At 42.9% G+C, this 14,508-nt stretch overlaps 1 protein-coding gene across 6 annotated transcripts in view; it reads left to right on the forward strand.

Moving 5' to 3' along the window:
* AKAP12 (A-kinase anchoring protein 12) overlaps window positions 1-10,253 on the forward strand; it is a 19,343-nt gene extending 9,090 nt beyond the window's left edge. For all 6 annotated transcript variants that reach the window (XM_009281405.1, XM_009281410.2, XM_009281408.1 and 3 more), the window contains exons 2-4: window positions 377-4,212; window positions 4,995-6,941; window positions 7,594-10,253. In XM_009281405.1, the coding sequence (XP_009279680.1) occupies window positions 377-4,212; window positions 4,995-6,941; window positions 7,594-7,602 (5,792 nt within the window). In that variant the 3' untranslated portion in view covers window positions 7,603-10,253. The remainder of the gene's footprint in view (window positions 1-376; window positions 4,213-4,994; window positions 6,942-7,593) is intronic.
* The last annotated feature ends 4,255 nt before the right edge of the window (window positions 10,254-14,508 follow it).

Raw genomic sequence — 14,508 nt, forward strand, 5'->3', positions numbered from 1 at the left:
AAAACCCCCAGAAACCCAAACAACAAAAAAAAACAAAAACAAAAAAAACAACACCCCCCCAAAAAAAAATCCAACAACAAAAAGCCTGCAAAAGGAGGAAAGAGAATGAGAGAATATAAGCTCAAAAGGTACATTTGCAAATGAACTTTGGAAAGACCTGTACAATGATATGAGGAAGGAAAGGAATTGTAGTAATCTTAGAACAAAAACTAGTCCTTAAAGAAAATTAATAGTAGCACATAGAAGAGGCACACGGATAGTAGAACATGTCTGTTTAGGAAAGTGTAATAAAAATGAAAGAAGTTATACATATTTATATAAAGGTATTATATAACATTAAATTGAGACGAGAACTAACTTTTTTTTTTTTAAACAGTTGGACAGACAGAACATTCCAGTGTAACTTTGAAGCAAGACACCGAAACTATGGAGACAAGTCCATCTGACTCATACACCAAAGATGGTGTAGATGCTGAGAAAGAGGATGCTCATACAGTTAAACAATTGCCGTCTTTGGAAGAAGACACAGAAGACCTTGACCACGCATCTGAGCCACAGTCTTATGATCTGGGTTTTAAAAAGGTTTTTAAATTTGTTGGATTCAGATTCACAGTAAAGAAGGAAAAGACGGGAAAATCGGAACCAGTTCAACTGCTTACTGTAAAAAAAGAAACACAAGTCCCTGAAGGAGCTGATGATCAAAAAGAAGTCAGCTCGGAAGAAATAGCGATGCCTGAGGATGCACTCTCTGCAGAAGACACCACCAAAGACACACTGAAAAATGAAAAAACAGAAGACGAATCTCCTAAAACACCAGAAGCAAATGAGATTTGTTCTCAGTCAGCTGCCTTAGCCACTGATACTGCATCGCCATTAAGAAAATTTTTTACTCAGGGATGGACTGGATTTAGAAAAAAGAAGAGTTTTAGGAAGCCTAAAGAAGATGAACTACAGTCTCCTATGAAAGAAGAGGAGCAAGAAAAAGAGGGGGCAACGTTAACAACTGAAACCAGTGAAAAGGAGGAAAAATCTGAGTTCGAGAAGCAAGATGAAGAAAGGAGTGTGACAGCAGTAACTGTTGAAGCACATGAGAAGGAGCAAACTGAAGGTGAGAAGCAGGAATCAAAAAAGACTGTGGCAGCCATGGGAGTCGAAGCAAGTGAGAAGGAAGAGCTAATCAAGCACGATGAGCAGGGACAAAATGAGGATGTAGCAGCAGTAGTTGTTAAAGAAAGTGCGAAGGAGAAAAAAGCTGAAGATGATGATCAAGAAAGGAAAGTGGTGGAAGTCTCAGAAGATCTTAGTAAAAAGGAAGAAGAAACTGAAGGAGGAGAGGAAGAAAGTGAGGTGACAGAGAAACCACTAAAAACAAGGTCAGTGATACCTGTTATCACTGACAGTGTGAACGGAGAATTGAAAACATCCTCAGAAGTCCTACCTGTGGGAGAAAAACTGGAGTCAGCTGAGAAGTGTGAAATAGATGACAGAACTGAAATATCCTCTGAAGAGAAACTTGAAGCAGGATCTTTAGCAATTGCAATTTCTAGTGAACAGCTTAAAAAATCTGAAGGAAGAGAAGGAAATAAACCTGCTCCACTGGGGAAAGAAACATTTGATGAAAAAACAGAGGAAGCAGAATTGACAATGTCACCCACAGCAGAAGACATCACACAAGGAGAAGCTCTGGATAGAACCACAGAGAAGAAAGCAAGCAAAGAACATGAGACAAAACTGACTCTGGGTACTGCTGGATTGAAGTCCTTTTCTACTTCTGAATGTTCAGTTGACACGGAGGAGGATGATCAACAGTCAATCAAACCCACTGATGAAGGACTACAGGGAAAAACTGGCATAGCTATGACTGATACTATCAAACCAGATGAAATAACCACAGAAATAACTCCTGAAGAGGCAGCTGGAAAGAGGCCTCCGGAAGGTATCACAAATGAAGCTGAACTGCTGTCTTCTCAAGAAAAAACTAAACTACAAGGCAGCCCTTTAAAGAAACTCTTTACAGGTACTGGATTAAAAAAACTGTCTGGAAAGAAGCATAGAGGCAAAAGAGAAGAATCTAAGTTAGGGGAACAGGGTGAACCAATTCAGCACTTATCAGATTCCCCAGATAGCCCAGAGGAACAAAAGGGGGAGAGTTCTGCTTCTTCTCCTGAGGAGATGAATGAAATTCCTTCTTTGGAAAAATCTGTAGATGGAATGCAGGTCGCTGAAAATGAAGATGCTGTGATTTCAGATGTGGAGCGAAAAAGAGAAAGTGTTACACCCTGGGCATCGTTTAAAAAGATGGTGACTCCAAAGAAACGTGTCAGAAGACCTTCTGAAAGTGATAAAGAAGAAGAAATTGATAAGACAAAGAGTGTTGCAGTGTCTGCAACTGAAAACGCTGTTGATGAAAATCAGGAAGAATTAAAAGAAAATGGGGTGGACCAGAAACCAGAGAAAACCACAGAAGAGCCCAAAAGAAAGGTTGACACCTCTGTATCCTGGGAAGCTTTTATATGTGTAGGCTCTTCAAAGAAAAGAGCCAGGAAATCATCATCATCTGATGAAGAAACTGAAAATAAGCTTGGTCAAGAATGCCAAAAAATAGAAGAGTCTGGACAGAGCAAAGAAATGGCAACAGATGCAATTCTTACTAGTTCTCAGGAGAGTGATCAAGGACAAGGGAATTCTTCCCCAGAACAAGCTGGAAGCCCATCTGAAGGTGAAGGTATTTCAACATGGGAATCATTTAAAAGGTTAGTCACTCCAAGAAGGAGATCCAAAACCAGAATGGAAGAGAGAACTGAAGACTCTGTTGTGGGATCTAGCGTGGAGCATTCAACATCGGATGGTGAGCCTGGAAAAGATGAATCATGGGTTCCATTTAGAAAACTGATGCCTGGGCGTAGGAAGAAAAAGTCAGATGGAAAGCCAGAACCACCTCATCTTAAACAAGCAAGAGAAGACATGGCAGAAACAACTGAAGACGATTCAGATATTCCAGCTGTTGTTCCTTTATCTGAATACGAAGCAGCAGAGCAGGAGAAAATTGGAGCCCAACAAGCGAAAGATGCTGAAGCGATGAGAGAACGAACCTCAGAGGAAGAGAGAGCGGAAAAATTAGAGGAGACCCTAAGAATTGAGCAAGCACATGAAGGGCTGGTACATGCAGTTACTGTTACCGTTGTGGAAGGGGAAAGGGCAGTTACTAGTATTGAAGAAAGGTCACCATCTTGGATATCTGCTGCTCTGACAGAGTGCATTGAGCAGGCAAAAGAAGAGGAAGAGAAAGAAACTGAGAAAACATTTGAATCAGATGTTATTGTGGAAGAAGCAGTGGTAGCTGCTAAGACAGTGCCAGAGACGAGAAAGGATATAAGTGATGACACCACAGCAAGTGAGCTAGAGCTAACCTCAGAAGCAGTGACAGCTCTGGGGGAGACAGCAGAAGCCTCCTGCGCTGAAGAAACAATGGAAGTGTCCCTTGCTGAGGAGACAACTGAGATGGTTTCTGCTGTTTCACAGTTGTTAGAAACCCCAGATACTACAGAGGAAGTTACACCTGTACAAGAAGTAGAGGCCACTGAACAAAATTTGAAAGAATTAGACAAACAGACACAAAAAGTTCTTCACGAAGTTGCTGAAAGAGTAAAGTCAGCAGAGGTAGCACAGCTGGTTAGTGAAAGAACCATGACAGCAACTATAATTACAACAGTGCAAGGAATTGAGTCGGAAGTGAAAGATGATGCTAAAGATGGGAATGTTGTAGGCCAGGAAACTGTTTTGCTTGAACAGTCCTTGAAAAAAGGAGAACACAAGGAGGATGGCCTCCAGCCCCAGGGAACTGCAGGGAGCATTCAGGGCCAAAACAGAGTTGAAGAGTGTGTTCTACACGAAGGTTCAGAGACAAGTGAAATATCTGCTGCAATGAAAGAAAGCACAGAAGGATATGAAAATGTAGATGTATTGAGAGATGAAAGCCAGTGGCAGGCATGTGAAGAAGCAGTTGTAGAAGACCATGAAGAAATATCTGAAGTGCAGAGGACAGTAGAGGAACCTTCATCACGCGACAGAGTGTTTCACAGCATCAAAGCAGCCACTCCCAAGGAGGAGTCATTTGCAAAGCAGGAGCCTTCAGAACAAGAGAAACTGCCTGTAACAGACTTGACAGCAGATGAGACAAGAGATGAATGTATTCCAGGAGTACAGACTGCAGTAAGTATTACATATAATAGAAAGGTTGATTTGTCAAAAGAAAAAATCAGAAAGTGTTAGATATTATACCTAATTTAGAACCAGGTTGTGGCAATATTACTGTCAAGGACCTTCCTTGTGCAGCCTGAGGCAACTGAAGTTCATTTCCAGTGAGACACACACATCGATGTCCAGAAGCAGCAGCCACTGAGGCTTGTGTGCAGAGTGAGGTCGATGTGACTCCTACAGAAATGGAGTGGGAGATGGTGTGCATGGATCTGAAGGTGCCATTAGGATCCAAAACAATTGTTATTAGGGCTCCTGCACAGCACAGTGTGACTGAAGCTATTATATGAACACCTGAGATACATATGTGACCCATATGGTACCATACACAGTGGATGGTATCTTCAGTTGTAGGCAGAGATACAATTGTAGCTGAGGTACCTCTGCAAAGGGAGGAAATAAAATGATACCACTATCTCCGGCTTTAAATGCACAGGAGTTACTGTGGCTGATGTGTTCCTACCTTCCTCCTTACCTCTCCACCATCTTCCTGGCTTAGTCTTTGTTTCAAGTGCTGTCAGCTATCCCTTGCTTTAGGCTGCCCTTCGTTTAATGAGCTGTGTGTCCTGAGAAACTGAACGCAAGCGGGGATCTTGGTGACCCACTAATCTCAGTGTCATCACCTTCCCATAACCCTCCTCCTTTTGGTCATTTCTTCTGGTGCTTTTTCACCCAGAACATTCCTTGTCACTCTCTGCTCGTACCCTTTTTCACAGGTCTGTTGCAATTCTCCACAGGTGCAGGACAAGACAGAGGATGAAACCCCTTCCTTGGGGCTTACAGCTGAAGAGCCTGTGCAGCTTGAAAGAGAGGGCAAAACCCTCACTGTGGGACCAGAGTGCACAGAAGCAGTTGTCGCTGTGGGCCCTGTTAAACCTGAAAAACAAGATGAAATTCCTGACTTAGACTCACAAGAGCAAGCTTGTACTAAAGGAGTTCCTAGCAGGGCACCTGCCCAGAGAGAGGAAGAGGAAGATGATGCTGTGCTCCTTGGAGTGAAAAGCACAGAAGTCACTGTTACTGAGGTTCCGCTGCAGAATGAGGTAAAAACCTCTGCCCTTCCTTCAGAAACCATTGGCTCAGAAGCAGCTGCAGATGCTGAGCAGAGTGTGAGGGATGGGGCTGGCAGGCACATTACAGCAAAAGATTCTGTGCCCATCCTAGAGCCACAAAGCAGAGAAAAAACAACTGAAACCCCCTCCCAGAGCGATGAAACTGAAGGCGGTAAAATGGAAGATGCTATGCTCGAAACTGAAACACACTTAAAGAGTGATACCACTTCCACTGAGGCTCCCACACAGATTGAAGCAGACAGTGTATCTAATTTAGCATCAACATGCCCAGATATCACTGAAAATGGAAGCACTGTCCTCACTGACATAAGTCCTAAGAAATGTGAAACACCAAGCAGCTTAGCTGAAGAAGAGACTGTGGAAAAAGAACAAGAACTTGTAGAAACCTCAAACTGTCAAGACTTTCAGAAAGAAGATAACAAAAATGAGCAATCGATGGAAAGAGCCAAAGAAGTATTTGAATCTGGAAAATGGGAAGCTGTGAGAGGTGATGAATGTTCAATTGCTGTCCAGCAAGATGGTTTAACTGTGCAAGAGGAAGGCTCTGACTCAGCCTTCCTACAAGCTGAAAGCTTGGAGGCTCTGAAAGTGCCTGTGCCTGTGGCAGCTGCAGCAGTTGAAGAGCATGTCATGGTAGAAACCGTAACGCCTGCAGACACGACAGCCAAAACTGTACAGCCCTTGGCAACCACACCAGAGCAAATGGCTTCTGAAGAGGTCCAGGTTACTATTGTTGACTATTCAAGCTGTGGAACTGCAGAGCTTGGTAGTGCAGAAGCACCTGAGCCTCAGATAACTTCTGCTTCCATGAACGGAGTATCAGAGGAGCAAGAGAGGCCCCAGAGTACAGGGCAACCTGAAGAAAATGGTGTTCCTCTAAGTGATAGTCTGTCTCTCACCCACACAGAATTTGAGAAGGATGTTGTTCAGTCTGTGACTGTAGAGTCCCAGAGTACGAAAATTGTATTGAGTGCCATCCAGACGGCTGTTCACAAACTTGCAGAAACAGAAGAGTCAGCTGCCTTTGAGTCAGAGCAGCACATTAAGTCCATAGGGAAAAGCCCATCAGATACAAATATACCTGAACTTCTGGAAAGTACGCAGGTGGATCATCAACTTCCAGTAAAAGAGGAAGAGATACGGAGTAAAGAACAAGAGCTCCAGCAATCTGGAATAGTGAAAACTGCTACCTTAACAGAGTCTGCAGAAATTCATGCAACTGTAGAAAAAACAAAAGACATGCCGTTAACTTCTGAGATGCCAAAAGATGGACAAAGTCAGAATTCTTTAACAATTGTGACTAGCCCTGAAGGCATTTCAAGGGAAAGTGTGAGACTTCAGAAATCAGCACTAGAACTAAGTACTTCAGAAGATTCAACCAAAGACCCCCTAGACGTACACCCACCAAAATTAAGGGAAAAAGAAATTGGGCAGGCTATGGAAATTCCAGACCAACATACAGGTCAACAAACATGCAGAGAAAGTGAGGAAGAACATCACCTGCCAGTGCAAGATGGGAAAACACAGGCATGGGAGGATGATAGTTGCCAAGGAGGAACATCTTGTGATAGTCCACAAAGTCAGAACTCGGTGGCTCCTGAGGCCTTGAATGTAAGTAGTATTTTTAACCAGCAATTTCTTTCTTTTTTCAAAATAGTTTTGGGGGTCTGTAAAACTGTTGTGTGTGTGTCTCTTTTTTTTTTTTTTTTTTTTTTTTTTTTTTTTTTTGGTAAAAGGAAACTGCTCCCCAGTTGAACCAACAGGCCACAGATTTCCTGCCCCCCCCTCCCCCCTTCTCGCTTTACTGCCTCTATCTCGGGCTACTCAACACCTTGTTTCTTTTCTGTACGTCCACCCTCACTTTAATGGCCTTTGACTTGCCCTGTAGTTTAGGGTGGTATTTCTGGGAGGTAGAAAATGTGATTTCCAGTTTTCCTAGACACACACTCATATGGCATGTGTTTAATGTATGGGACTTAATCCGCGAACACGCTTCCTCTCTAACAAAGCTCTTTTTAAAGTCCTAAAGGATGTGAGTGTTGCCTTCCATGGTAAACCTGGAGTGCCTCACATACCAAAGCTCTTTGCACTTCAGTGAAATCTGAATCAGAAATGATAGGTATAGTCTCTCCCTAGGATATTTACTGCACTTGCTTAACTAAGTCAGGAGACCTTTATCTCTGAGAACTGCTTGGGAAAATAAGATATTCTTGAGAGAGTAAGTTGTCATTAATAAAGTTTTTTACTGTCGTCTTTCTTTCAGATGTGCTAAGCATCCATGTGGCATTTGGAGAGGTGCCAGTCCTAGAGAACAACTGACAATCCTGCGACAGAACCAGGAGCTTTATTCACTACCCTTTATTCTTGGATGTTAACATCTGCTCTTTTGAAGACCTCACCTTTTTTGTCATTTCTATTAAAAAAAAAAAAAAAAAAGCCTTTAATGCTGGCTCTATCCACACATGTTCCATTTGAAGGTCATTTGCCTCTGCCCAAAATATACCATTTAGACTGGAGATGAACAACTGAGTGAATGGACAGACCACTAAAATTTGTGCCACAGTTATTACCGTCCCTTCAATTGATGTGTGTCCTGTCTGTCCCATGTCCTTGAATCTCCCCACTCATCCCTGAATCCCCCTCCTTTCTTTCCACAGCCTCCCGTACCCTCCACATCTTCCGTAGCTGCCTTGATTTGACCTACGAGTGGCTGTAGATGCTGCTCGATTTGTGTGTGAGGGGGAAGAGGAGGGCTGACTGATGAGAACATGAGACTTCTGGCTGAGTAGCAGACGTGTCTTTATCAAACAGCAGGAACTGGATCACGCACAGATTCTTGAGCAAGATGCTCAAGATTGCTGCCTTTCAGTCCCATTCAGGTATCTCTGTCCGTCCTTCAGTTGTATTTGTGCAGGCCTGATTTAGTCGGAAATTACTTCTACAGTCTAGCTTGAAGGGAGATCGAGAATACCCTTTTTCTGTTGTTCCAGACTTCAGGTCTCAGGACTGGACTGTAATGTGTTGAATATTTATATGTATGTCTTAAACCCAGTTCTGATTTTAATGTAGAGCTATGATACTTCTGTACCATTTAGGCGTACCCTTAAATGAATTTTGTAGAATAGCCTGGAGAGGAAATTGATACCATTGGAGCGGAAATTGATAACATGTAGTTTCCTATTTATTGTTCCAGGTTTTTCCCCTTGTAAAATCTCTCAAACTTGGCTGTCTTGCTTTGAATATTTATATGTATATCCTAAACCCAGTTCTGATTTTAATGTAGAACTATGATATTTCTAAACACAAAAGGAGAGCCCTGACCTGTGTCAGATCCACCAATCACTTCTACTTGCAGTCCCTGGTTTCTGAGAACCCTCCAGACTTACCATTTCCCCTGCTGTCTTGCTCATGTAGCAACCCCAGTGGTACCACAACACTCAAATAGCACCCCTCTCATTCCAGAGTCTGCTCATTTCTGGTCACTGCCCCATCCAACCCCAAGCCTTTACCTACACCATCTAACATCCTTCCTGCATACAAGCTTCCTCCTTTCCCAAGCCCTGCCTGAACCTCCTTCCCACCACAGCATTTCCTGAAATCCTCCTCGCTCCTGTCAATTCCCTACCTTCCCTGAGAGGGGGGAGTAGGAAGGAGAGTAAGGGCTTGGTGATGCATTCTGCCTTGGATTGCAAAAAGCTGATGAGACCTTTGGGGTGCTGAGATCTTAAAAAACCTTCACATAAGGTGAATTGGACTGACAACAGCTGTAGACCAGAACGAGCAGGGTGATTTAACGATAGAAAGAAGCCCCAGGACTGGGAGTCCTGGGATGTCTGTCCACAACAGGAGTTGGTTCTCTCTTTTGTTTACATTAAAATCAAACATGGGGTACAAGTCCGTACTTTCTGCTCTGATTTCTAAAGTGAAGGTTACAGATCGCACTTTGTGAAACCGATGCCCATCAAGTTGAACAATAGCTCACTATCCTACCTGTATAGTAATTTATTTTAAAATCAACTTTTAGTGTACAAATGCTCTTGTTATGGCAGGGGGTTGCCTCTCCTCGAGGCCGCACATACAGCAAGCAATGTGACTGATTGCACTGGTGTGATTGCACCATCTGGTGCTGCCCTGTGTGGAAGCATCAAAAGATTTTTCCTTACCTCAGAGCAAATTATATAAATATTTAAAGCTGAACAATGTGGTTTCAAACAATCCAGTCTATCTCTGTCCCTCGTTAGCAGCAGCTTTCCCCCCTTAGCTTTGGGCAATTCCAACAACCTCGGTTGGTTTCCACAGGTTTAATTTGGCTTGCAAGTTAATCATGCTCTTAATAACACCTCACAAGTGCAAACTTGGCTGAATTTGTACAAATTGTATACCTATGTACGTTAAGCCATATTGCAATAACTGCAGCAGGTAAAAGGAAATAACAATAGCATGACCTGTGTAATCCTGATTCTTATGTTTGTAGCTCCAAAGCTGTTAATAATATGTAAAGTTAATTCTTGTCTGAACCTCATTTAAATAAAGCTAGCTTTACCACAATCTAAATTGTCTGTTGGTAGTAATTGGGCAGGCGAGTGCTTAAACTTGCCTGTTTTCTCCATTAATCCAGGGCCTAGATAAGCAATGCAACAAACAACTATAAAAAAAATACAAAAGCTTCTTCTTATAACTGACAGCTAGAAAAATACTGCACTCAAAACCATGCTAGGTGCAAGGAGCATGCCTCCACATAAAGATACTACTTTGTTCCAGTGTATTGCTTTGGCCTCTGAAACTCTCATTTGAGACTGTGACTTCTGGCTTGTGCTTAAAAGCTTGAAGCTTTCTCTAATCCAATGTATTGGGTTACCAAATTTGATTTTGTGTTTTTAAGGTAGATTTTAATTGATTAAATAAAATACAACTACAAATTTGTTCTAATGGGTGTATGTGGCGTTTTTCTTAGCTTGCTTAGTATAAATTATTTTCTGATGGTTGCTTCATCTTCAGAGAGTTAGATTTGCTCCTGACAATTCATTTGTTGTTGACTGACATTTCAGCTTTTGATGTGAATTAAAGGAACTAATTACAGAATTAAACTGTGACTTGGTTGTAAGTTTCTATAAAATATGCATACTTCAGAAGAAGTAATAAGAATAAGGTACTTCAGAAGACTGAAGAAAAAAAAACTCCATTAAATTCAAGATAGATAACAGTATTCAGTGAGCCAGAATGAAAAATTAGTAAATCGTATGCCTTGTCAGTGTAACTGAAGTATTAAAAAAACAACAGAGCAACAACATGAACGTCAACACAAAATTTGGCATAGAGTAGTAGATTAAGGACCTTAGGCCCATAACTGGTATCTTCTAGGCTCCCCCACTTCTGCTTAGCTGGGGTATACTCCTCATGGCACCGAACATCGGAGGTGCTTGTGATTTATGTTCACAGACCTTGAACTTCAGACACGAAATTTTTCCAGCTGTCTATGTTCTATGGCTAAGGATGTTTAGCAGCATTTGTATCTCAAAAGACTTGCATAGATTCACACCTGAACTCATTTTGTGAAGCTACACATTTACCTTCCTATCTCAGCTAAGATGCTAAATCCAGTATCTGCAAATACTTACCTGCACTGGTCACAGCAAACGCAGGGATGTCGAAACACTGCAGGATGCCTGTCCCTCTTCTTGCTTTCATATTGCGTCAGGGAGCTCGTGCTGCAGGCGACTGATCTCACTGCCTAACTCTGGCATCTGGAGATATAGATCAAACCAGCATCTCCCAGACTTTGTGCTCAAGGCACGCAACCTCTGCCAGTCCTTCTGCAAGGTTTATTCACTTATACTATCCTGTTACTGGTTAACATGAAGTCCCTGAACAGGCATCAAAGTAGGGATTGGAGACCAAGCCTCTTGCATCCCAGGAAGGTTTTTGTCTTGTTTCTTTTTTGTAAGGCTATTTTACTGGCAATAGCTCAAGTATCCTGCCTATTAGTTCAAGCTATGGAAGCAGATCTGGCTTTCCCATTCAGATCCAGAGCATATGGGAGGCAGCTGTGCTTGTTGAGGAGCCTGCACAGCTTGGATACAGCAAGTGCCTGGGGATGGGCAGGAGACTTGCCAAGAGCACAGAGGATTCCCGAGATGGTCAGGTCTGGATGCCAAATGCTGGATGTTTGTCATTCACACTGCCACGTGGGAGGGGAGCAGGCCTGAGGAGGCTGATGGCCCTGCAAGGAAGGATATGGTTTGGAATGAGGAGCAATGTGGAGCAGAAGGCCAGAGGGATTGGCAGTGCAGGGTTTGGAGTCCTGATTTCGGGGAGATGGGTGAGGTGTGGTAAAAGAGGGTAACTCTTAGCTCTGTGAACATTTTAAGATGCTGCGGACAAGATGGAAGCTTGGCCACCACAATATTAATACCTAATTGGCTGATGTCATTTCTAGTTGGACACTAAATTTGGTCTTTACAAAAGTGAGAATGAAAGATTAAGGTGTAGTAAAAGCCCGTGGCTGTTCTGCTCCAACATCTTCTTGAAAAAATATCGACTCTTTAAAATTGGAGGAACGTTTTTAAGAAGCATCTCCTGTTCCTCCTTGAAAATGACATCCGGTTCCAGAGCCTGAAAAACACACATGCCTCAGTCCTTGGTGCTGGGACTGATGATACGATGAAATGAGGGAAGCAGAAGTCCAATATGCCATGGGAGCTGCTTTCTGGGGATGGTCTCTGTGTAAAGTCCTGTGGCAGCTTGACCCTGTCCTCATAATCTAGCCTACAGATATGTCCCTGTCCGTCCTACAAAGGCACCAGACTAGAAAGAATAACCAGCAAGATGCCTTTTCCTCTAAGCAGCTAGACAAGAGGGAATTGTAAAAAACTGCAAGGAATGTACAAGCCAGCTGCTGTCCTGAAAGGCAAACATCCCAAGAAGCCTTCAGGAAGCAGCTCGACAGCAATCCCTGCCTCCTCCCCTTGTCACGGTCTTCTGTGGACTCTCGGCCTTGCAGTGATGCTGGCTCCTCTCCCCTGCTTGAGCTATCTGTCTCTCTGCTTGGTAAGCAGGTTCCTTGTGAACTTTTAAACTCATTTCTAGATTTTCAGCAGACAGTCCCAGGGTTGGCATAACGTGGTCAGCAGTGCCTGTCATTTCCCATAGAAATGGCAGTATGAAGCAGAAAACCTGACACGCAACCGCCTATACTAACACATCTCCCTTTCACCTTTCCAGTGGTAGCCATGAGGCTCACAGACTAAAAGACAGAGTGAGGTGATGCTCAGCCAATATTTGAGAGTAGCTACTTGGGTAGTGCATGCCCAGGGCTTCAGGGTGCCCAGACCCAAGGCAATCCAGGGTCCCGGGCTGCCTCTACTCCGTACAGCATCAGGAGCGAGTGTGAGTTTCACACGCTTGTGCATCTGGCCCCGGTCACCAGCGCTAGGATCGCCTCTTGTGTGTGCTGAGACCCTCTGGCAAGACCTCAAGGGAGGAGGGCAAACATGGGAGGAGGCTGACCTCGGGATTTGAATTTCACTTGCTTTTGTAGTTTAAGCGGTGGCCAGAAAAAGTAAAGTTTTCAAGGCTGGCTCACTAAAGCAAAGGAGACTGGAGGGTTACTTACAGCTCTGAGGGAAGGCTGTGCTTGGGGAAGATAGGGCAAGGGGGAAATGTCAGCCAAACTGTTTGAGATGCTGACTGGAAAGATAGCCTTCCCACAGTCCCTGGCGGCAATGTGGGTGTTTATTCAGATGAAACTTTTCTTAGCCCAAATACATTTGTTTTTTTTATCTCCCAGATGGTGTTTTCATTATCTTTTCATGAGCGCAATTAAGAATTACAAAGACAAATATGACCTGCCCATTATTCTGGAGCTGACACAAACTCTTCTAAACTAGAATATTTGCTGAACAATCTTGAAAATAGCATTATTCTCTTTGGCATAAGTCTCCCTGCTGCGGAAATGCTTTTATTGGATTTTTGCGTAATCTGTCTTGATCCTGCAATTTGATTCAGGCTCATACATCCTCTCTCCTCCCCACAGTAGAGCCAGTTAATGCCTCGCAGATGCAGGGGAGGAACCTGCATCAGTATGAGTGGTGTGGCAAAGGCTAGGCGTATTGCTTACAGTTCTTCATACAAAAGCATATTTAATTTAAAAAAACCCAGACAAACCCTTTAAGCCAGTATTCATATCGGTTGGTAGAAGTAGGTTTATATTCACTATGGTAGCATAGTGACTATGTTGAAATTACTATTTTGTTTTCTTTCACTCATAACCAACAGTTGCTCATGGGAAGAACAGATACAATACTTCTTTCTGTAATCATTTCTTGATGAGTCTCAAGGCTCTGGACATTCCTGTTATTTATTAGTTATTTATTTTTCCAATAAAAGAGACATCACATTTTGTTTTCACTTTCCTGTTAAGAGCTTTGGTCATTGGGGAGCATCAAACCTTACAATCTAAGCAGTAGAGATGATTTTGTTTAAAACTTCAAAACCTCCTATTTTTGGTTGCGGCTAATGTACAGGAGCACAGTAATGATGTGCTATGGCAAACCAACCTGTTACACTTCTATAACATACTGTAGAAACAAGGAACCTTGGCACATCACTGAAAAATAATGTAACACCTCTTGAATTTCGAGTCATGAACTATGTCAGGTATTGATTAATTGTCCCCATTGAGTGGCAAGGTACAACTAGCAGGAAAGTGGCAGTGAGATGTAGGCCTACTGACAACATGCAGGGAAGCAGAAGAGCACAGTTGGAGGACTGCAGGAACAGAGACAAACATGCATTAGGTGATGTAAGATTGCTGTTACTGGAAACAAAACAGTTTATTATGACAAATTTGGCATTAGAAGAAAATCAGAGAGGCTCCACAATCTCTTGCAAAGACAGAAGAAGACTGAAATGACTTGAAAAAAGTGAGTGTTAGTTATTGAACATTAATTTGTGACCTGTTTGCAGCAATACAAGAAAGTAAAACAGCTCCTCCAGAGCAGCTGGGGAAGCAGGATGGCGTGCAAAGAGTGAGAGCTTCCGGGGGGCTGCGGATGCCACTCTGCACAGACAAGTGGGAAATGGAAGGAGAAAGGTGGGATCTTGTTTCTTTATTCTCTACCTTTTGTCCTGTAGCCAGGAAATACACTGGCTTACGTTTTGTGTACCGAACTTTTATACT

Source organism: Aptenodytes forsteri, unplaced genomic scaffold (assembly GCF_000699145.1).
Source record: "Aptenodytes forsteri isolate BGI_AS27 unplaced genomic scaffold, ASM69914v1 Scaffold82, whole genome shotgun sequence".
Taxonomy (NCBI): domain Eukaryota; kingdom Metazoa; phylum Chordata; class Aves; order Sphenisciformes; family Spheniscidae; genus Aptenodytes; species Aptenodytes forsteri.